We start from the raw sequence: 22,663 nt of genomic DNA, 5'->3' as shown, positions 1-22,663 counted from the left end.
GTCTAGCAAGCACTGGCAAAATTCACAGTTTCATTTGGTGAAAGATTACAGCTTTCCAAAATCCTCTGCCAGAATCTCCTCGAGATTTGTTTTTCTCCTCCTTCTTAATTTAGAAACAGTCTTCAAAGGAGAAGAAAGAAAGAAACCTGATAAATTGATGCGAGAGGAAAGCAACAATGATTTAATTATTTTTTATTTCTTTCATGATTGGGTTTATAGATGATCATCTACAATCAAAATTAGATGAGGTAAATTTTTTTTGGGGGGCTGAGGGAGTAATACAAATGTATATACCCTTATACTAGGTTAATTTTTTATTTTAGTCAAGAAGAAATGTGTGATATAAATTCAAGACTTTATTAAAATCATTTTGGAGTTAAATGAACATAATGGCTTGGCGGTGAAGGAAGATTTTTTTTTAATAAGGCACAATAATGAGTTATGTGAATAAACAGAAAGAATGAAAAGTGTTAAAAGTGTTAACTGTGACATTTAAGTAGTTACATGATTTTAATTATTCTTTTGATAATAGGCAGCCTTGTGACGTTTATTCAAGGAACTGAAACCCGTGCCTACCATGGAATTTGCAGGAGAATGGGAGCTTTGTTTCCTGCCTTTGGCAATTTTAAGGAAACAAATGGCAATGGATTTAAGGCTTTATAAAATGTACCACCTACCACAAGGATTTCAAAAGTGCAAAGGTGAGGTTGCACTCAAGCAATAGGAGGAGAGATGGAAAAGGATTTTCTTTTCTTTCTTTTTTTTTAAAGTAGGCACAGGCACACTGTACTGATTTGTGAGACAGAGCAAGGAAGGCCAGGAGATCTAGAGAGGAGGCCAGAGTCTGGAGTGTCTGCTCCTTATTTGTTCTTGGCTGCTAGGGGTTTCCGGCTGATCTTCTTTGATTTGTCGTTATTCTTCTTTGGGGGTTCTGGGTTCGCCTGCATGTGTCTGCCGTAGAGGCTAAAGAGAGAAAGAGAGAGGGTGAAGTCATGAGCTTTGTTTACTAGTCTGTTTCTTTAGAAAGAACTTTAAATATTCAAGCACCAGGTATGTTTGACAAGCAAAAAATATTCTGTTTACTCTGCCTCATTCACTCTAAAAATTTATGATTTTACACATGCGTATACAGACAGGCATGTATGTGCATACCCTCTGTGCTATGGTTTTCTATCATAGACAAGGTTCTTGGTATTTTACACTTCCTGGACAGGGTGCAGGAAGAGGAAGGGACTGTGAACACAGGTCATGTTTACAAAGCCCTTCTAGAGTGGTGTTCCAAAGACTTAGAGTATTTATACCTACAAGGACAAAGGACTCACTGAACTTGAGAGACAGAATATCCATTTCAAGAGCAGTTAAGTGCCAATGCTTGAACTGAAAGCCCAGGGGCCAGTTAATGTGACTAAGAGCAATGGTCTTAGAGATCAGATTGGCTGCTCATGGATGATGGATAGCATGGGGATGGCCATCACACATCAATGCCACATTAATAAGTACCGCTGATTAAATGTTGACAAAGTGCCTCATAATTACAGTGGATGGCATCTATTGCCGAAAGGATTTAACTGAGCAGGAGATAGTAATTAATCCATAATTTATGAGTAATTCTGATTAAACAACATTAAAGCCACCCTAAAATAAATAGAACTCAGTCTTAACTCCCCTTGGTAATATAACTGTGTTTTCCAGATTGTTCCATGCACCTCTTAGCCCTTGGTATCTCTAGAGGAAAGGCCTGGCCATGGTCACAGTTGCACCTGCTCTTTGTTAATGGGATGAGAGTCAGCCAGGAGTCCCACCTCTCCAGGTAAGCAGTCACTGGTCCTCCTGCCTACTCAGCATCACATCTATTCTTCTGAAGGTTTGTTTCTGGGTCTGTTTGCTTACTGATTTACTTATGGTGCACTGCTGAGGATGAGTCCAGGGCCGCAGGCATGCTAGGTAAGTGCTTTGTCCCTGAGCGACACTCCTAACCCCTTCTCCCAGTTTTGACACTAACACTATATGGCTACACACAGCGAGGAACACAAGGATGTGTTTGACTGGTGTCAACATTCTGGCTGACAAGTTGAGGGGAGGACCCGGCAAATGGAATTGTCTCCTTGGTAGGCGGCAAGCTAGGCACTGGTGCTATAGTAGGCAACATTATGTTTTCTCTTCTGCAGACTCCCAAGAGCCAGTTTAGAAGATGGTTGTTCCAACAGCGGTGATGCAGAGGTCTGCCCTTACAGAGCTGAGAATTCAGAGTTTACAGCTCATAGGGAATGGAACCCAGAGCCAGGTGTGGGGACTGCTCTGCAGGTAAAAGGGACAGTCATCCTCTTGTATCAAAGAGGCAGCATATCTCCGTACAGGTTACAAGGAAGCCTGCGGATAGGCTTCGGCCTGGCAGCAATTAGGAGCTTGGAGAGCTTTGTACTAGCATAATGGTCAGAGTGGCCTGGACACCTGGGGTCCTATAACCCAGAAAGAACTAATGGCTTTTAATGGTGCACAAAGCAAGTCCAGCCTTAGTTCTGCCACCCAATTCCCATGCTGTCAATATCTCTGCCTATGTATTTCCTTCCCAGAAGCTTGCCCAGAGACAATAAACAGAAAGCACACTGAGCCAAAGCAGGCAGCCTATCCTACTCTTTACCTTCATTTGCACGTTTGGAAAAATACTTTTCAACCAAACAGCATCTGTGATCTCTTCACCCAAGGCCACATACCCAATGCTCAGGGGCTCCAGGCTCCCCTGGAGGACTCTCATCTCTGAGGTCCTCTCACATGGCACATAGCCAAGATCTGACTTTGTCCTGTGCATTCACAAGGATGCCCCTGATCTCAGGATCTTCTATTGCACTGATTTCTTATATTTTCCCTCTGTTTTGCAACCTCTTATCCCCACAAAGGAAAAAGAAATACACATGCTCGAACTCAGACAACATAAGATGTGATGGATTAGAAAAACCGAGAGAAACAAGACAGCTCATTCATATGTGTTCTGGTGTGAATGTGAAATGCTCTCAAAGGCTGGGTTTGAACCCTTGATCTTTAGTCAATGGCACAATTCTTTTGTGGGGGGCACATGTCTACGGAACTATTGAAATATGGGGCCTAATTGGAAAATGTAAGCCACTGGAGGGATCTTTAGAATCAAACCCTGGGTGTAGCTTCTGGTCCCACTTTGCTTCCTTATCATCGAAGGGTGATCCAAGCCATACCACAAGCTTTCAACGCTATGCCTACATCATGATGGATTGGTATCCCCTGAAATGAAGAGACAAAATAAATCCTCCTCTTTTAAATTGTGGCTGTCAGGTATTCTGTCATAGCGATGAGAAAGTATAACTAATATAACAGGGAAATGCAAAACTAAAACTTAGTCTTAGCAAAGGCATACCAACAACAAGAGGTGATGGAGGGTCAAGAGAGCTCAAGTCTCATGAAAGACTTGACTGGCATGGCCTGAATGAAGCAGGATATTCCCTAGAGGGGCAGGGATCCAGAAAAGTCAGTTCTGAAGGAGACGCTAAAGTCACGTGGCACTCAGAAAGGCTCTCCTTCCCTTAGAGAAAGACCAGGAATGTTCCAGTGTTTTAATTACTGCCTTTGACACTCAGCTCACACTGTGTGTGCCTGGGCTTCCCGGGGCTTTGGAGCAACTCAGTACAAAGGGCCAAGCAGTCACTGCAGGTGTTGCAGTCTGAGTTTTGACCCTTAAACAGTGTTGATGCTGAGCAAATCAGCAGCAGCTGTCACAGGCACCCGCCGTCTGCCATGCCTCAGTTTCCTCACTTGTAAGTAAGGGACTTTCCTTACAGGGTAGCTCTAGGCTGGGCACCATGGCAAATCTACTGGAAGCAGGCAGAAAATACATTTGAAAAGGAGGGCTTATGATATGGAGTTCTACTCAGAGTGGTTAAGCAGAGTTAATCACATGGTTATCTTATTTCATTAGGAGTTTCCTCTGAAAAATAACATGCTATTTTCTTGCAATGACAATGCATTAGACACTCTAGAAGAAAGGTTTTAATTCTCTTTGAAGGAAACAACCATGGCTGAGCTAAATACATTGCCCCACTTCCTCAGTGAGTCACTGAAGGGTTGGATGATGCCTCTGTCCCCTGTGTGATCCTTTAATTCCTCCAGCTATGTGGGCAGATGAGAGTCAGCCTTATCCTGAGCAGATGTCCCCACTGAGAGATGGGCTGTGGCGGGGCAGTAATGACACATACCTCAGGGTCCAAATTCTTGGGTACCATTCTTGGCTGTACTACTTTTACCCAGGGGGACCTCCATTTTCTAGGTATGACAGACAGATCAGTGGTCTGCAAAGGTGACCGCATTGTAATCCTTCTAATACACTCTGAAGTTTAGGACTTTGTAGAATCCAGCCTCCTCCACTTGACCCATTCCTTCTCACTTCTGCACCCAAGAAGATCCCAGCCATCCCCCAGCCCTGAACACTCTGTCACTTCCAACCTGTGATGTAGCCCACAGCATCCAGGACTACAGGCCCCTGGGGAAAAGAGATCCAGCTGTGTACTCAGATCCATCTGTACCACATTCAGTTCCAGATGCTACACGGCCTTGGGGATGCCACTAAGTTACCATAGTCTGATGGTCTCTCCTACAGGGTGGAGATGAAACTTCTCTGCAACCTTGGAGGGCTCCAGGAAAGTTGGAGCTAGACACACAGAAACGATCCTGTCCATGTTGGCACACGATAGATGCTCTATAGGCCATCACTACCTTTAACATCTCACAAAACTCATGACTCAGTCTACCTAGTCCTCCTCCTACACACACTCACACACACGCACTCACTCACACACACACACACACTCACATACACACTCACACACACATGCATGCACACATGCACACACATGCACTCTGCTGTATGATCTGGAACCTATATTGACCATGTGTCCTTGGGCTCTGTTTCTTGAAAGAATTCCAACAGGCACTGGCACCTGGCTGTGTCGATCTGACAGTGCTGACAGAGAGAATCTTGCTTAAGATTACCTATGAGCTTACAGTCACTAGTGGCCAAAGTGCTCAAGCAAGCTGGAAAATGGGGGAGAGGGAGATGTGTCTTTTGCAAAGAGTCCTAGAAAATCCCACTTCTGAAACCTAAGGTTTGCAGAAGACAAATGGGAGACGGTTAGTGAGTTCGAACAAAACCCACCACGACGAGGGATACTCTAAAGTGACAGCAAAGGGTCCATTACTCCCAGGAGCCTGAGAAGCATGCCTTGTCAACTTCAAAGGCACAATTGGCTTGTGGTTGCTCTCAGAACCTCCTTGCTAGGAACACAAGGGCCCTCCACCTTCATCTGTGAAGACACGAGTGAAGGGAGAAAGCCGCGCCCCGAGCCTCCAGCTGATGATGCTCTGGGAGGACCAGGGGAACCATTAGGAAAAGATCCTGCAGACTGCTACTGTCATCAGGACCCTACCTGTAAAAGCAGCTCTAGTGAGGTGTCTTATTGAAGCAGTGGTATACAGACCATACCAAGTCCATGAAACTGAAAACTACTACCTGCTAGTAGGTAATGAGGTATTGAATTCAGTTATTCAACGAAATGTTCCAGCCTAGCATATCAGAATAGATTTTGCAATCAGTGTTTCTATTAAGCATTATGAGATGCGCAGTTTCCCATTATGGATGTGTGAGTTCTGCTGAATGGGGACACTTGCAGTCTTAGACAAAGCCATATGTTTTCTTGCAGTCTTCTGCTGTGAACATCTCATTGCTGGAGAGCTGCCACATGAGGACCCCTGTGCACCACTCCTTCTTCCTGGAAGGTTTCTCTCTTGGCTGCGAAGCAACTGCCCTGAAATCCTCTGAAGGCCTCTTTGAAGACCTCTTCTGTTCCGTGTCTCGGCTTTTAATCCTTTGTATCCTCTTCCACAGAAAGATCACCTAATTTTACAGCTCCGATGAGGACATCAAAGCTTTCCAAGTCACTGACCTCTTCAACCCAGCTGGAGAATCAGTTACAAAATATAACAAAGCAGGTGAGCAGCTCCAAAGAGGCTCCTTGGAGGAATTCTAGAAACATCCTGGAAACTGGATCGAGAAGGCAGTCGAGCCTGATATGATCTCATTGAGGTATCTGGGAAAAAGCTGGGGCTGGAAAGATGGCTCTGGGGTTAAAAAGCCCTTTTCGGATAAACATGAACACAGAAGTTAAGGTATCTGGAAGCCAAAGAAAAGTGAACTAACTGTAATTCCAGGGGTTAAAAAGAGCAGGCCACAGATCCCCACAACAAGCTGGCTAAGTAGCCTGCCTGAAATACAGAGAGATGAATTGAATTGAGAGAACTCATCTCAGTAAATTAGGAGGATGACAGAAAATACTCAGTGACAACCTTGTATCTCCATGGACACGCAAACATACATGTGCCCATACATGGACATCCATAATACACATATAAAGAGAAAAAAATGCTAAGTCAATCCGAGGCCTGATATTAGTGTTTTACCAGCTATTATTCATTTGGGTCTCTGTGCTTTTTGCTTTGGATGATCTGTGTTATTACTGCCCAGAATGCTGGCCTGGGTCCTTTCTACAAGTCAATTCTCAATCTTGCTTCGAGGCTTCCCCAGCTTTCCCTGGTCTTCGCCGCTGTTCTGCCTGCAAGAAGCACTATGGGATCTACTAGGCTCTCACCTTTAAGTCCTGGCGAACACGGTGACTCCTGCCCTTGGCTCATTATTTCAACGCATCGGCGGAATGCCTGATGACACCGTGTCCATGGCACTGTGGCTTCCATGCACTCATTAGCCACTGTCACAGTCGCCCAGTGGAGTAGGTCCCATTGTTATCTTTCTTATCCAAACGAGAAAACGGACACTTTCCAACTTCGGGCTTGTGTCAACCCAGACAATTACTCCGAAGTTCAAACCTGACTACGTTATCTTGTCGTATGCCATTCCAGACTTCCCAGTCTTGCTTTCTTCATAAGAGGACCATGTTTTTTTTTTCTTCTGGAGAGTGGGGGATGCAAACTTGCCTTCCTTTGTATTCTGTATACCCAAGGCACACTAGAAACACATTGTGTGCTGGGTAAATATTGTGTTTCGGAACGCCAGGTATATGCGAGGTACAATATGCCGCTCTCAAGTCGTTTGCTGTGTCATATGCCTCCCTACTGTTGTTTTGGGTGTTTCCATGGCAAGTCCTTATACAGACCAAGAAAAGAACCAATTTTAAAAGCTAAGTAGATGGCCAGCAAAAATAATGAGAAGTAATTTTGCTTGTAATCTGTAATCTGATGGTAGGATGCTAAATTTAACATGGCTGCAAATAAATTTGTGGACAAAGTGTGAAGCCTGGATTATTAATAAGCATTTGCACTATCTTTATTTATCCCATCTAGCAGCTATGAGGGGCTGGTGACAGGATCTTAGCACATAAATCGCTGAGTCCTGAAGAAAAAACATGTAACTATTCCATTCCTAAGATAAGTCTCATTAATTCAAAATGCTATGATTTTTTTGAGATGCTTCCACACAGTCCTACCAGCAGCAATATGAGCCTTTCACATTTTTGCCATCATTTCTCCCAGTGTTCGCTGTGCTCAACACAGTGTAAAAAGAGTGTACAAACATACACGGGTAAGCAGCATCTATACAAACAGCCCAAAGGAATATGTAGCTGCTTGAACACAGATGTGAGGCTATGCCAAAATACCATACATACTAGAAGGCAGAATTCAAAACATTCCACACATCCCAACCTCTCTCTCTCTGCCCCACTGGAGGGACGAACTGTAGATTCGGGAAAGAGCAAAACCAACAATACCATAGCTAGAAGATGCTCATTAAACTTCATCATCCTGTCTACTCTAATGATGCTTTTACTTAATAAAAATTCCCCGAGCAGTGGAAAGGATATTAGACAAAGTCTTTGGCTATGTATTAGAGGTCCAAGCTGTCACCAGCAAGCATGCAGTTCAGGAGGTATGCTCCCCGGGGAAGGAGCAGAAACGGCTTTCACGGAATACATGCAGAGAAAAATCAATAGCTGCAACTTGCTCCGCTGCTTAAGCATTTAAGAAAATAGGTAATCCTTTTAAATTAAACTGCAAAGTGCTAAATGTTGCAATTTCCAAACTGAACTCAGAGGTGAAAGGAAAGACACCAAGGACACTGGGAAGTTCCCCAAACAGGCTCCTTTGATAAACACTATACCTGGAGGGACTTCCCTCTCCATTCCCCCGAGGTTAATTTACTTATTTCAAAAATTATTCCTTAAATTCACTACTATGAAAACCCCAAACCCAATAACTTGAGTCTGGCCTTAAAAGTTAAATAGTAATTTTCCAAAGAGATTTTGGAACCTGGATAACTTGGTGCTAATAAAATAAAATACCACAAGCTATTGTGACATTTCATTCCTATTTTATAAATCACCTTAAACTTCACATTCTGCCAATACAAAATTACCAAGTATATGAAGAGCTTATGGTAGCTGGACCAATGCTGAGGTACCACCCTAAAACCTGAATATATGGGAAATAAGATTGTTCTTTGTGTGTTAAATGATAAATCAATACACAGTGAATTGAAGTAGAAACATGACAAGTCATCAAAATAGCACCAGCATAGTTCCTAAGCCAGTGAGCTTGACCATAACAGACACCCACAGAGATGGGAAGAGACCCTGTTCTTAGAAACAATGGTCACCAATGGAAAAAGTGGGTTCAGTGTAGGCAGTGGGGGGACTTCTGCACCTCCAAAGAAAGGCAGCAGGGGACATCAAGCTGCAGTGTGTACACATTCAAGAATGCTACATCGACAGTAAAGCGGAAGAATCAAGCACAGTTAGTGCTCCTCTTGCTTGCACACATGGACCCATGCCTACATGGTCCAGCCCGAGGTCAGCTCCCCACACTCTACCAGCCATTACTATTGCTGTGATGAAAAATCATCACCAAAAACAACTTGGAGAGGAAAAAGTTTATTTTGCTCACAGTCCCAGATAACACTCCATCATCAAAAGCAGCAAGGGAAGGCTTTTTGCAGGACAGGAACCTGGAGGCAGAAGCTGATGCAGAGGCCATGAACAGGTACTTCTTACTAACTTGCTCCTCATGGCTTGCTCAGTCTGCTTTTGTCTAGAACCCAGGACCACCAGATGACACCACCCACAATGGGCTGGGCCCTCCCCCAATATCACTTATTAAGAAAATGCGATACAGCCAGATCTTATGGAGGTGTTTTCTCAATTGGGGCTTGCTCCTCTTTGATGATTCTAGCTTGTGTCATGTTGACATAAAACCAGGAAGCACAACTTCCCTCCCTGCTTCCATCCCAGGTTCTAGCCACTTCTGACACTGGTCCTTATTATTTGCCTGCCCAGAGTTCTTCCCAAGTTCTCCCCTGGAAAGGCGCCATCACCATGCTTATTGACAGGTGAAGAAACAGAGGCACTGGAAGCTTATATACCTTGATGAGAAGAATATCATCAACTCTGAGGATTCTGATGGCTTTGGAGGTCATTTGACTCAGCTCATCCTAAGCCTGTCAGGATGTCTTGTCACCTTGGCTAAAATAATTGGATGATAAATGAGCAAGTGGCCCATGATAGTCAACAAGAGAAATAGGTCTAGTGGCTGAGCTGTTGAGGGAAGAACCCAGATTTGCATTCCACACTGGCCTGGTGGGACTGGGGACCGATTGCCTAGGAGAGAAACTAGCATAGACAAAGCAGAATGGAAACACAGGGAGGTGTTGGGCCCAATGATGCTAACTGAGCCCATAGACCATGACGTGCCTGAAATCCACTAGCTGCTCTTATTATATAAGATCTTCCTCTTGGGCTTTGTGTTCCTTACCATTAAAGGACAGCTGAGTGCTGACACTTACTCCGTGCTACTTCAAGTGTGATCTCCCCAGCCAGGTCTTCTTGATCAGCATTGTCACTGATGACATAAGTCCCCCTCTTACTGTGTATCATAATAGTGTTATATTGCTCATATGATTACTATGGCCTCTTGACCCACCAAACAGAATAATTCTTAGAGAGTAGGAACCTGACTGATTGTCTTCCTTAGTCCCCTCTTTTCCTGGCTGTGATGGTCAATCCTCATTGTCTACTTGATTGATTTAGATTCACTAGGGGACAGCTCTTAGTATGTTTGTGGAGCTGTTTCCAGAGAGGTTTAACAGAGTGGGAAAGACTCATGTTAATGTGCAAGCACCATCTCATGGACTGGGGTCTTGGACTGCACAAAAAGGAAATGAAGACAAAGGCAGGCCAGGGTCAGCATTCCCTATCCCTTTGCTTCATGATCCACAGAGATGTGAATAAACAGTCTTGTGCATCTGCCTACAGTCTTGGTCCACTCCTACTGACAAACCTCCACAATGATGGAATGTTTCCTTAAACTGTGAGCCAAGTCCTTCCTCCTTTAAGTGATTCTTGTCAGGTATTTGGTCAATGGTGAGAAAAATAATGGATACACGGTAGTGTACTACAGATACACTATAAATGTCTGCTGACTAAATGAAATCGAATATAGCATTACTAGGATTATCAAAAGCATCCACGTATTGGAATGACTTTCCAGATGGATCATGAATGCCTGTGGAATAAGATTATGTCTAAATCACTTTATTTTTTTTTGTTCCTATGCCTAGTACCCAACAGTCACCAAAAATATGGATTGGCTAATGGACAGAACGATGGTAGAGGGTGTGTGTGTGTGTGTGTGTGTGTGTGTGTGTGTGTGTGTGTGTGGTGGAGAACTGTTTGTACCATGGTGGACAGGAAGCAGAGGGTCTGGCAGGAATCAGAGGCTGGGTGAAACCTTAATATGCATACACCTAGTGACCCATTTTCTATAGCTAAGATCTGATTTCTAAAGGTTTTGCAGTCTAATTGTGCCATCACATAGGGGAACAAGTGGCCAAAACTGTGGGAGACACTTCAGCGTCAACCTATAACATGTACTTTATGGAACTTGAACAGTGCTTCAATTATACAAATTCATTTAACCAAGGCACAGTAAATGAAACTTCACAGGATTGACATCTCAAAGGTGTTAGGTTATAACATGACATGATGCCTAACATTGAAATCAATGCAGTATTAGTTTTTTATTTAGTAATCAAGGAATTTTGGTGAGATAAATCACTTCTACTTACAAATTGCAAAGATTAAAACCAAGAGCAAAACCAAACAACAAAACAGCTTTAGTATTCAAAACCAGAATGTTTTGAGCTACAGATTATCTATGGTGGTTTATCCACAAGGCTGTCAGCCACCCAGGCGACTTCAAGCAAGAGTAAGAAGAGACAATGGGCACCTTCTGCCCTGTCCCTATCATAGCCAAGTTCCTCCTGGAGCAGTGTTTCTGGGATGTGGTCACTGGCATCTCTGATACACAGCAAATCAAGTTTTGCTTCTCCATCAGGTCCCCACTTTTGAACACCTGGTGGTGATGTAAAGATCAGCAGCAGGGCAACCTCTTGTGACAAGAGGTTCCATCAGGAATAGGGAGATGCAGGGGTACTGAATTCAAGGCACCAATTCTGAGAGGAATAATGAAGATACTACAGCTTCAAAAAACAAATCTTTGGATTTCACCTCCTTTTTAGTCTTGATTTGCATATTTTGAGTTTAAGAAAAGAAACACCCTCAAAAGGAAGTTTATAAAATATTTCCTGCCTTGATCTACTCAGATTGTTTATCACGTATTTTTATATTTTTGTTTTTATATCATATTTTTAAGAGTCTCTGAGAAACATACAGTCTACAGAAGAAAAATGGCTAAAACCCAAGATGGTTATAGGCTAGGCTGGCTGTGACCCAAGATCTGCTGGAGGATCCCAGGCACCAGCAAGGAACCTGTGAGGAGACCAGGGAAAGACCGTGAGTAGGGGCTGACTCTCAGTACTTGGTTTTTGTGTCTGATGCCCCCAACAGGCAAAAACTGTGGCTGTGGGTGGGCAGGGAAGAGCTGAAACCTGTCACAACAGCCCGCTGCATCCAAGAATCTCAAGCGCTTCATCTAAGAATCTCACCCACCAAACATCCCTGGAAGGTGTTAGAACATTTGATGTGCAGATGGTGAGTGTGAGGTGGAGTAGAAGTGTGCGGTGGAGATGCCAGAGGCACAGGGGGTGTGGCAGCTCCTCCCTGCTCCACGGTGGCACGGGACAGAAGACCTCGAAGGGAACACACACAGAGAAGGAGCATGAGGACGCAATAATCCGCGTGTGGGAAGAGTCCACTCCAGCTGTGAGGGTCTATAAAACACAGGGCAGCTCTTGTGAAACAAGAGGAGGCATCATAGTCAAGTTTCATAAGGAAAATAGTCCTCAGATGATACTGGACACCAACATTAAATCTGCTGTGTATATCAAAGCTCATGATTTTTTAAAATTTCTATTTCTTGGTGAAGTATTTTCTCCATGTACCTCAAAACTAAAAACAACAACGCAAAAACAAAGAAACCCAATACTCTGAAAACTGAAATTAGGGTAAGATCCAAGACTTGCCTGTGTAGATGACCCATGCAGGTTTTCTCCCTCATTTCCATGACAATAGATGGTATGTGCCCTATGATGGAGAAGGGTTATCTGCCTATGTGTTACTTTCATTGGTTAATAAAGAAATTGCCTTGGCCCTTTAATAGGACAGAAAATTAGGTAGGCGGAGTAGACAGAACAGAATTGTGGGAGAAAGAAAGCAGAGTCAGGCAGACGTCTCAATCAGTCGCCATGCCTCTCCTCTCTGAGTCGGATGCAGGTTAAGATCTCTCCTGGTAAGTGACCACCTCGTGGTGCTACACAGATTACTAAATATGGGTTAGTCAAGATGTGAGAGTTAGCCAAAAAGAGGCTGAAACTAATAGGCCAAGCAGTGTTTAAAAGAATACAGTTTCCATGTAATTATTTTGGGTAAAGCTAGCCGGCGGCCGCGAGCCAGGTGGCGGGATGCAGCCCGCCCGCTACTCCTACTACAGCCCTAAAAGTATGTATGTTGCTTCTCTGTCTATTTGTCTGATCCTGACAAGGAGTGCTCTCTTAGGGGGTCACTTTTGACTGTGTGTGTGTGTGTGTGTGATATGAAGAGGTGTGTACAGGCATGCTCATAACGTGATGTGCACATGGAAAGGCTAGAGAATAATCTTGGATATTGTTATTCAGGAGTATAACCCTGACCTTGTTCTTTGAGATAGGGTTTCTCACTGGGATTTAGGGATCGTCAACTAGGCTAGGTTGGCTGGCCAGTGAGTCTTGGGAATCTTCCCATCTCCATCTGCCCAACACTGGGATTTCAAGTGCTTGCCATCCTGGCTAGCTTTTATGTGGATTCTGAGGATTGAACTCAGGTCCTCACACATGTGCAGCAAGAACTTTGACAACTGACCCTATACCCTCAGTCCCAACATGCTGCATTCAATTTCCTTGTGGATTCAGGTTCAAAATAGAAAAGCCCAGATACACTTAGTGCACAGTATGCTTTGAGAGAGAGGAGACCAGGGGATATGACATCTTCTTCCATGGTCAGCCTTTGTATGGAAGCTAACTTACAGCAAACTCACATAAGTTATTCTACAAGTCATCTATAATTCTTCATGGTTGGGTAACTTTGGACAAGTTGCTCAGCCTCTCTGAGAGGTCTTTCTCATTTGTAAACTAGTATTGAGATTAACGGTACATACATCATGGGATTGTCAAGAGGATGAAATAACAAAGTACTGAGTATCTGGCAGACCCCAAACAGGTACTAAAACATCCAGGCTGCCGCACACTGTGCTAGAACTGGGGTTGTCCATTCTAAACTTGAGTGAAATCACAGAATCGCAAAATGCCTTATGCTCGTCTGCACAAAGTTTTACACAAAACACAGTTTCTTTCCAGAGAGATATTTTAAAAGATGCTGTATTATGCATGCCTGAGGAAAATAGGAACTGGTGGAGAATACACAGAAGGTCCTTAGAAATAAAAACACCCGACAAGTTCAGTCACTCTTTGAGGCAGTCTTCACTGGGTATGAGACAAAACCACCCCAGTCAATGCTAAAAGCTCAAAGGGAGCACTCCATGCAGAAGGCTCTGTCCCGGGTTCTGAATGGGCAGCACTCCAATACTAATTGAAAACAGGAGGCGGGGATCGGGTACATCTTCAGTCCTCATCTTGCTCCAGCCCTCCCATTCACAGGCTAAGCTGTTCTAGAATCTATTCAGATGGGACCCACATTATGTAAGAGTCAATAATCTTTATGGTAACTCTGCAGTGAAAGTGTCATTTGTTGTAATGAACACTGATCATAAGTTAAGCCCCCAGCTACTCTCTGTGTTATTTTTCATTATACTGTTCCTTGCTCTGTTATATTTCAGGAGTACTGAGGGAATTTATCCAACTATGTGTGCTAGTCAGCTCTTCATTACTCAGATTGCATTCTGCTAAGATGCTCCGCAGCAATTTGCAAACACACCGATTCCTAAGGAAATGCATCAGACACTGGTTATGTGTTCTCCTCTGCTGATACCAGCAGGCAGCCTTCCCTCTTCTCTTTTCTCCTGGCTATCCATCCCCTTCATTTGCCATTTTCCTCTCTGTTTATCTCCCACCCCATTCCCAGTATAGTTCTCCAGGCCCAAGTCTGAGAGTATTAACAATGTGATACTGGGCATTTTTTTTCCAGCAGTAATAACTCTTTGTTCAATTCAGCACCAAGAATAATGTTTCCCAAAGCATCATTGCCTCTCCTATAGCTCACATCACACTTGCAAACACCGCTCTGTGCTTACATTACAGGCCTCCCCCTCTGGCTGCTTCGAAGGACTCCAAAAGGCACATAAGCGAAGAAAAGCTGGAATGCTTCCATTTCTTCTTCTTCTTCTTCTTCTTCTTCTTCTTCTTCTTCTTCTTCTTCTTCTTCTTCTTCTTCTTCTTCTTCTTCTGCTTCTGCTTCTGCTTCTGCTTCTGCTTCTGCTTCTGCTTCTGCTTCTGCTTCTGCTTCTTCTTCTAAAGTCAATATGAAAAATTCATTTGGCTTGTTGTATATTAGGCATGAGAGTAGAATTTCCACATGTCTCTGTGCCTTGTGCTCTTGGAGTTGCTTGTAGGTGGCCGTGATTTCCCCAGGGGACCACACTGCTGCCATGACTTGGAGGTCACTGGCCAGCACAAAGGCATGGAGCCCTCATGGATTCACACAAAGCCATCAGCTCCCTGGCTATAAACATCAGCAGACTCTGTTGCTCTGGCTGCATATGGCGCTGCAGCCCATTACTACCAGACACCAAGGAAGGTTATTTTCTGTTGCACTGCTAGATTGATCAGGATGCTAGAGAAGAAACTAAAATATTAAGAATAAGAAAACAGCACGTAGAGGCATCAAAGATCTCGGCACTCCATTGTTGACAAGTTTTTAGGGAAGGCTGAGCTGGGAATGCTTCTTCTTAAGGAATCTCACTCAACAAGCTGAAATGCACACAGGCAAGCAAGAATGCCACATTCTCCTCTCTATGTTTTCTTCCTGAGACACGTGACAGAGGAGCTGAGAAGAAACTTTGATTACCATACCTGCATCTCTTTAAAAATAGCCTGGCTAGCCCCACACGCCCTCCCTCATCCCCAGACAGATGCATCCTACCAGCCCGCCTCCCCAGACAGATGCATCCTACCAGCCCGCCTCCCCAGACAGATGCATCCTACCAGCATGCAGAGTTCCGGGAGAAGAGTGGAAGAGAGTGTCTGTGCTTAGGTCCCTTTTACTAGCGGCCACTCACGTTGGTCATTGAATAGATTCTACTCTAGGTCGACGATGATGCCACGGGGGTAGGTGCAATTAATTCTTCAAACTCTAAAAGTCAGAGAAGTGGCCAGCAAGATGACTTAGGCCCTGACAACCTAACTCTTCCCCCCAGAATCCACATGGTGGAAGAAAAGAACCGATTTCCACCAGCTGCCCCGATCCACTCATTACACTCAGACTAAGTGAAACTTTCAAAAACAGAGACTGCAGGTTCACTCATTTCAAGGCTTCTTCTCTGAATGAAGCTTTATTTGTGGTTCCACTCACGCAGGTCAGAGCCATGACATCAGGTCTGCACGATCGGATGTCTAAAGTCATAAGGTCCAGAAGTTCATAGTGAAATAGCTCAGTTGTAGAAAAGACAGCTTCAGAAGTTTAGATTTAAAAGGCTAAAAGCGGGAGCAAGAGACAGTTCATACACATAAGTGTAACCCGAATGAAAGCCAGAACTCAGTGAGAATAGAGACAGGGAAGCCAAAACTTCAACAGCGAGGTTGAGGAAGGAAACTTAGGAAGCTCAGCTGCTCAGGACGAATCTAAGTCTTTAAAGGATGTCTCCATAAGTGAGTCTGTTCGAGGCTCAAAGCTAAAGGACCCTCATTGAGAGTACTTTCGTCTACTTTACAAGAGGCGGTAGGAGTTCACAAGTCTGTGAAGGTACACGGAGAGCTGCAGGTCTCTCGACTCAGAACACTGCGGGAGATGACCCAGGCACACTAGTGGGTGGCTTAAGAGATCTGAAAAGTTACAGAAGCAGTTCAACACACTGGGCAGCCAGGTATACAACTGCTAGATAACTGCACATTAGATTACATATCCAGCTTGAGAAAAGCCTCGTGATCATGAACCCTCTATATACAGAAGATGGGATGGGTAAGAAAAAGAGGGGGTTATAACTTCATCTGCATGCAGTTCCTCTTCAGTTACTAGGGATTCCAAAAAACTAGAATTCACTGTATCTTGATACATCAGTGTCAAAAGAGACTTGGGACTCAGTGGTGTGGAGAGAGGCTTTGAGATACCTTCTATTTGCTCTAGGCACCATTTTATTAACAAGCTGAGTGATCATAGAAGGTGTGTCCAGTACCCTGGATCCCCTCTTAACCAGCACCCCCAATGAGGTGTGGGAAGCTGCAGCAGGGTGTATGTATTGTGCATGTCAATACGCTTATGTGTGGGCAGTTTCACGAGTACTGGTGGAGAGACCGAACATCTGAACTCACATCCCAGTGCTGCTCCATTAGGGCCATCCTCGGCCCCACTAGCTTATTGCTTCCATCCACCTCTGAGGACGGTCTACTGCTCTTTACCCATTGGGAATCCCATCCCTCCCTCCTTAGAGCCCAACTCTCCTCACTTTGACAATTTCTGCCCACAATTTTCAATCTCTCTCCCGAATTCCAACTTTGCAGAATGACGGGTGGCCCCCAACTCTGGAGAAAAATGACACCTTCCCATTGCTTATACCAGGATTTATTAATATAACTAACTCTGGGGAAGAGTCTCAGAGTCCCACTAGATGCCCACACAGATGAAGCAATGTCATGACTACTTAGGAAAGACACCTGGCTCCCCTGCCCTTTTCCACTTTCCATTTCCCTTACTTCACTCACAGTGCTCCGGGCACACTCTGCCCGAAATACCAGCTCTCTGTGCACACGCCACAGTTAGGTGGAGGTTCTCAAGGCAAGGACAACACCTTATAAATCTCTGCCTGCTCAGCCTGGTCCTGTACACATGAAGTATACTTAACAGATAATTGTTCCGAAGGTTGATTGATTAAAGGAGCCTCAGACTCAACTCCCTTCGCAGGTTCATGAGAAGAAATATACCATGAAACTCGAGGATACAGCTGGCGCCCTAATTAATATTTGTCACTTGGCGGTTCTTAATTAAGAACTCTAAAATAAAGCCCCACCTTTCTCCCATGCCAAACGGGTATCACCTTCATCAGCATCGGAGCGATGAAACTGCAACTTCATTATTTTCTGCTTTTTTTTTCTCTGCCCTGCCAGATGGGAACATTAGCTACATAGTTTTTATTAGTATAACAAACAGAGACAAGTGCAGAGGCTTGGGGGAATTTGAGCAGAAGTAGACCCTTGCACTTTCGGTGCCAGCTTTGAACAGAAGGGGAAAAGCCTTCTTTTGTCCGACTTCTAGGAGGGAGGGGAGCAGTATTCGATGTAGGAAGTAGACTCTGTTACCAACACAGATTGCTTCCTGTCCCCTAGGGGGGTCTATTGTTCCTTGAAGTCCCTACATGCTTATTCTCATAACAGGCCACCAGTCCTTGCTTCATGAAAAGATTAGCCCATGCACTTTTAAAACTTGGAAAGATGGCAAAAGAATAAACTTACCATCTTCCCCAAGAGGGTCACAAGGTCACTGAAGAGGGAAAGCAGGGTCCCCAGTGTTCTGTCACTGGGAACCACACTGGACTTTCCTAAGTCAGGTTGGTACATGAGCCTCAGAGGTTATCAGTTGCCTCATTGCGTTCTTTCTTATTTTAAAAAGGACCTGAAATGGGCATCCTTAGGCACCCAGCACCAATACCCTGCTATGATAGTGCCCTATCCTATTCTCGAAACAAAAATGAACAAGTTCAGGACAGCAAGATGGCTAAGCAAAGGCGCCAGCCCCTAAGTCGAATGATGTGAGTTTGATCCCACACATATTGGAAAGAGAGAACCGACTCTCACAAGTGTCCTTGGACTTCCACACCTGGGCTGTGCACATACATGCCCACTTACACACCACATGTGCACTCAAAATAAATAGATTAAAATGTAATAAAAATGTCCTTGATTGTGCAGTGCCCTTTTGCCCACTTAGGTAATATTGGAGAAAGCAGAGAGAGAAGAGGTGGGTGGATAGTATTAGCATGGTAGATACACTCCCTCTTATGAGGGTTCATCCCAGCTCTTGGGATCAGTGGAGAACTCTGGCTCCATCAGTGTTCATGAGGGAGACTGGGCTGTAATTCTCTCTCTTTGTCTCATCTTTGTGTGGTTTGGGTATCAAAGTAACTGTAGCCTCATAAAAAGAATTTGGCAGATGTAAAACCTATTTGACTCATTCTTGAGAATAGGCAGGAACAACATTTATCTACTGAATGCATCCAGTGATACATTCTGTTTCTGTGTGTTCTCCATTATGGTATACTGGGGAAATTATACCTTTTCAGCTATAAGGAGTCTGGGTGTATTATCTATGTAAACTGTATCAGGGTGAGAGAGGCAAAGCTGAAGTCTTTGTGGCAGAAGGGAATCTAAAAGGTTAAAAGCAGTGGGGTGCTAGGAAGGCCCAGGGAGAGGAAGCCACAGTAGTGAGCCCAGACCAGCACACGGCAACTGCTCAAGAAACACAGCCACTGTTAATATCACTAATATTATTGGTAACCATCCTTTCTGCCTCATGTTGCTTGACAAACTGCTGGCAGAAAAATGAAATTTACTTTTTGCCTCTCTGGATTTTCCATCCAAAAGTAAGGGAAGCAGTAATGAAGGGCATCTTGTCTAAATTTGAAGGAGATGGATCACGCATGGCAAACAGCCCAGGAGGGAGGAAGGTTATTCCCAATAGCCCTGGCAGATAGAGGATACTTCATTATCCTGTCCATTACAAACCACTTCAGACACATAGTTATCGACGACAATCTGCCAATTGATTAAACATCTCAATATATGAATCCAACTTTACATTAATTAGCAGTTTGGAGAACATGATCTTAGAAGTTAGGAAAGACAGTTTTGAAAATGTTTACATCTGCCTTTGCTTTAACCTTCTGTGAACTATCACACACACAATTTGCCTTCTTCTAAATAAGTCACATTTCTGGTTCATTTATTCTCTAGGATAAGACGGGTGCAAGAAGTTTTACGTTTGTTTTTTATTTGGCGCAACATGAAATGTGGATTTAATAAATAGCTCCACAAGGCAGGTAGACAAGAAAAGGCATTTGCTCACACTGATGCACATTTGCTCTCAAGAACAAACAACAAAAATTAATTGTAGAATGCCATGCGCTTATGACTTTCCACTCCTCGTGTGAAGTTACAGGGGGCAAAGAGGCCACTGGCTCATGTTCCACATGGTAAGCTTGACAAAGTTGGTTTCAAAATGTAAGTTTTGCTCTTCCCTCTTTTTATTAATTTCTGCATTTTACTAATTAAGCCTTACTGTTTGACCTTTCAAAAAAATCTCCAACAAATTCTCTGAAGGGGATTTTTTTTCTTTAAAGAAGCAAGATAAATTCATAAAAGCTCTGTTCCCCCCAGTTTCTCTTTTATTTGGGTGGCACACAGGGCCTTCTATTTGTTCCTCAAGTGTCTCCTGTCGGCTAGAACACAATTGACACCATGAGGTCACGCACTGGGTACAGGCCGCTGTCCAGGAGAATGGCCAACTGGTAAGGGGCTATAGTTATGGCTCAGTGGACAAGGCACTTGTTGTGTGAGCAGGACGGCCAGATTTTAGATCTCCGGAACCCACAAAAACTAAAAAACAAAATCTAGGCAGGTGTAGCAACCAACCCATGAGCCTCAAGGCAACAGCCTAGCTAGCCGAACCAAACCAGAGAGCAACAGGTTCAGCAACAGACCCTACCTCAGAAAATAAAGTAGACAGCAGTTAGGAAAAACACCTGATGTCAACCTCTGGCTTCCACAGAGACACATGTGCACCTGCACACATACCTGACCCCAAATAAATGTGAATACACACACACACACACACACACACACACACACACACACACAGAGGTATATCCAAACAAACACACAAGGACACAAGAACCCATGCCTAGGAGCCCAACAGACATGTAGAGCTTGCCAAACTTTAGCATATTCCGAGACTTTCAAGAGACGCATGTGCACGAGAAGGCTACGGGTCTTGGGGGATCGCCTGCTCGTCAGACACAATACCAGGCACTCTGTGCTGCATAGGAGACCAGCATGCTTGGCTCTACTTTCTTTATCCCTTCAACAGAGCCACGGTGCCAGCCCATCTGGATCTACATGCAGGCTGCTCCCGCAGAGCATCCCTGCAGAGAAGCAGGACACACCAAGATGGGCTGGGACTCTGCAAGTCCATGAGGATTTCTTCTCCTGTTCAGGAGAGGGACAACCGAGGGCACTGAATTGCCGCATGATAGGATTCCGAGCGATGGAAGATAAGTTTCATAATACGCAAAGAGAAATAGATTTAATAAGTATAATCCCCCAAATACCTGCTAGTCTTGAACTATTCTTACCTTGGAAACAAGAAAAAGTGCTGGGAAAGTCAACTCTAGTTTAACCGGAAAAAGTTTCAGGGACCCTGAATGGCACATTATAGCATCGCTGCTTCCTTGAGCACAGCCGGTTCTGCCATGATACCATCAAATTTATTTATCTGTTGGTACCTCTGTGTAAAAATTCCCCAGGAATAGTGTTTGGTGAGAATGGTCCATAAGTCTCTCACAGAACTGGTGAGCCTTGCTGTACCTCAAGCAAAACCTAAAAGGAGGTTTATGTTTTTGCCAGACAGACTTAACCTATAGATAATGACTGGGTTGTAACAGACAAACTAGGTTATTTTATATTAGCCAGGTACTTAAGAAGTAATTCCACCTGACAATGTTGAGAGAAGGAACACATTAGTGATGGAACCCATCAAAAGAATTTTTATGAGTGTTTTTGTTTACTTGTTAGTTAAAGACTGTTCTAGAATGTGGGCATGGAATCTTGCCTGTCTCCCAAATGCTGCCCAAGAAATTCAGACCATTCCCATAGGAAGCTATTAGGAAGATTTTGGGTTCCTCCCTTTAACCTTCTACTTTCCTAGTAATACTGATCATCCCCCCCTCTTTGTTTTAAGAAGTTTTACAATGGATGTGACCTGCCCTCCCAATGAGTAAGGGTCTGTTAGCTCCCTTCATTTGTTCTCAGAGAGCCAGTGACATCAATCTTGCATCACAGAGCTCTGTGAAGCCTCTACCAGCCTTGTTAATGTAAAAGTTGATGGGAAAGAAGCAGATAATACCAAAAGCCAGCTTTAGACAGCTGGCCCCCAATTCATCCATCCCTTTGTGTGCTGGGAAGCTTTGCTCACTGCGTGGGCCCACGCTACAGGTGTGTTTCATGATTTCCTTTATAGTGGCCATGATCCACCTAATTGAAAACAATTCATCCCGGGTAGCACTTGCCAGAATAACTCACCAACCTGGGGCACAGTATGCAGCTAAATTAGAATATAATCAGAGTTAGATATTCTGAGAATGTATCATCTCACATTTAATCAGCACCAGATTCTTGCTTTGCATCGAAATATCCCAAACTGAATCCTTTCTTTGCCAGGAAGTAATAGTAACAGGTCCTCTAAGCCCTTCCCATACAATAGCCTCAATTCCCATCATAATGAACTTGATGTGTTATCGCGTTCTGCTAGAAAAATAAGTTTTCTTTCCTGTTTCATAGTTATTTACTTTTTATCAACAATAATAAACACATTTGCTTTTTAGGAACCCTAAGGTTCCACTCGTAATTAACATCCAACTGGCTGCCAGCAAATGATTTTTGATGATTAATTCAGCCATTACAAAGCAAACTGTGGTGTCCATGGGAGGATCAGAAGCAAGGTTCTTTTGAGAAAGCTACTGTTGTTGCTGGTGAGGCCAATCCATGCAGTTCTCTGAAGGGATGGACTCAAAGCACAGAGGGGATTTAAGCCAAAAGCAAGCTGGGGTGCCCAGGTATGAGGTCCAGCTACCACGGATGGCATGCAGCGATGCTGAGACTGTGCCTGCCAGCGGTAACCAGCATTGGGACCTCCACTGAGTCTGTAGCCATGGGCTTCACAGGAAGAGGAAACAAATCAGAAGGTTTTTTCAAAGGGAAAACTACATT

The 22,663-nt window shown here is 44.0% G+C and overlaps 1 protein-coding gene across 1 annotated transcript in view; it reads right to left on the bottom strand.

The window, feature by feature from the left end:
* Positions 1-343: 343 nt before the first annotated feature.
* Rsu1 (Ras suppressor protein 1) overlaps positions 344-22,663 on the bottom strand; it is a 178,426-nt gene continuing 156,106 nt past the window's right edge. The window contains exon 9 of the mRNA XM_038333585.2: positions 344-963. Within this exon, the coding sequence (XP_038189513.1) occupies positions 861-963 (103 nt within the window). The 3' untranslated portion in view covers positions 344-860. The remainder of the gene's footprint in view (positions 964-22,663) is intronic.

The sequence above is a fragment of the Arvicola amphibius genome, chromosome 6 (assembly GCF_903992535.2).
Source record: "Arvicola amphibius chromosome 6, mArvAmp1.2, whole genome shotgun sequence".
Taxonomy (NCBI): Eukaryota; Metazoa; Chordata; class Mammalia; order Rodentia; family Cricetidae; genus Arvicola; species Arvicola amphibius.
This window is presented reverse-complemented; position numbering and strand designations above follow the sequence as displayed.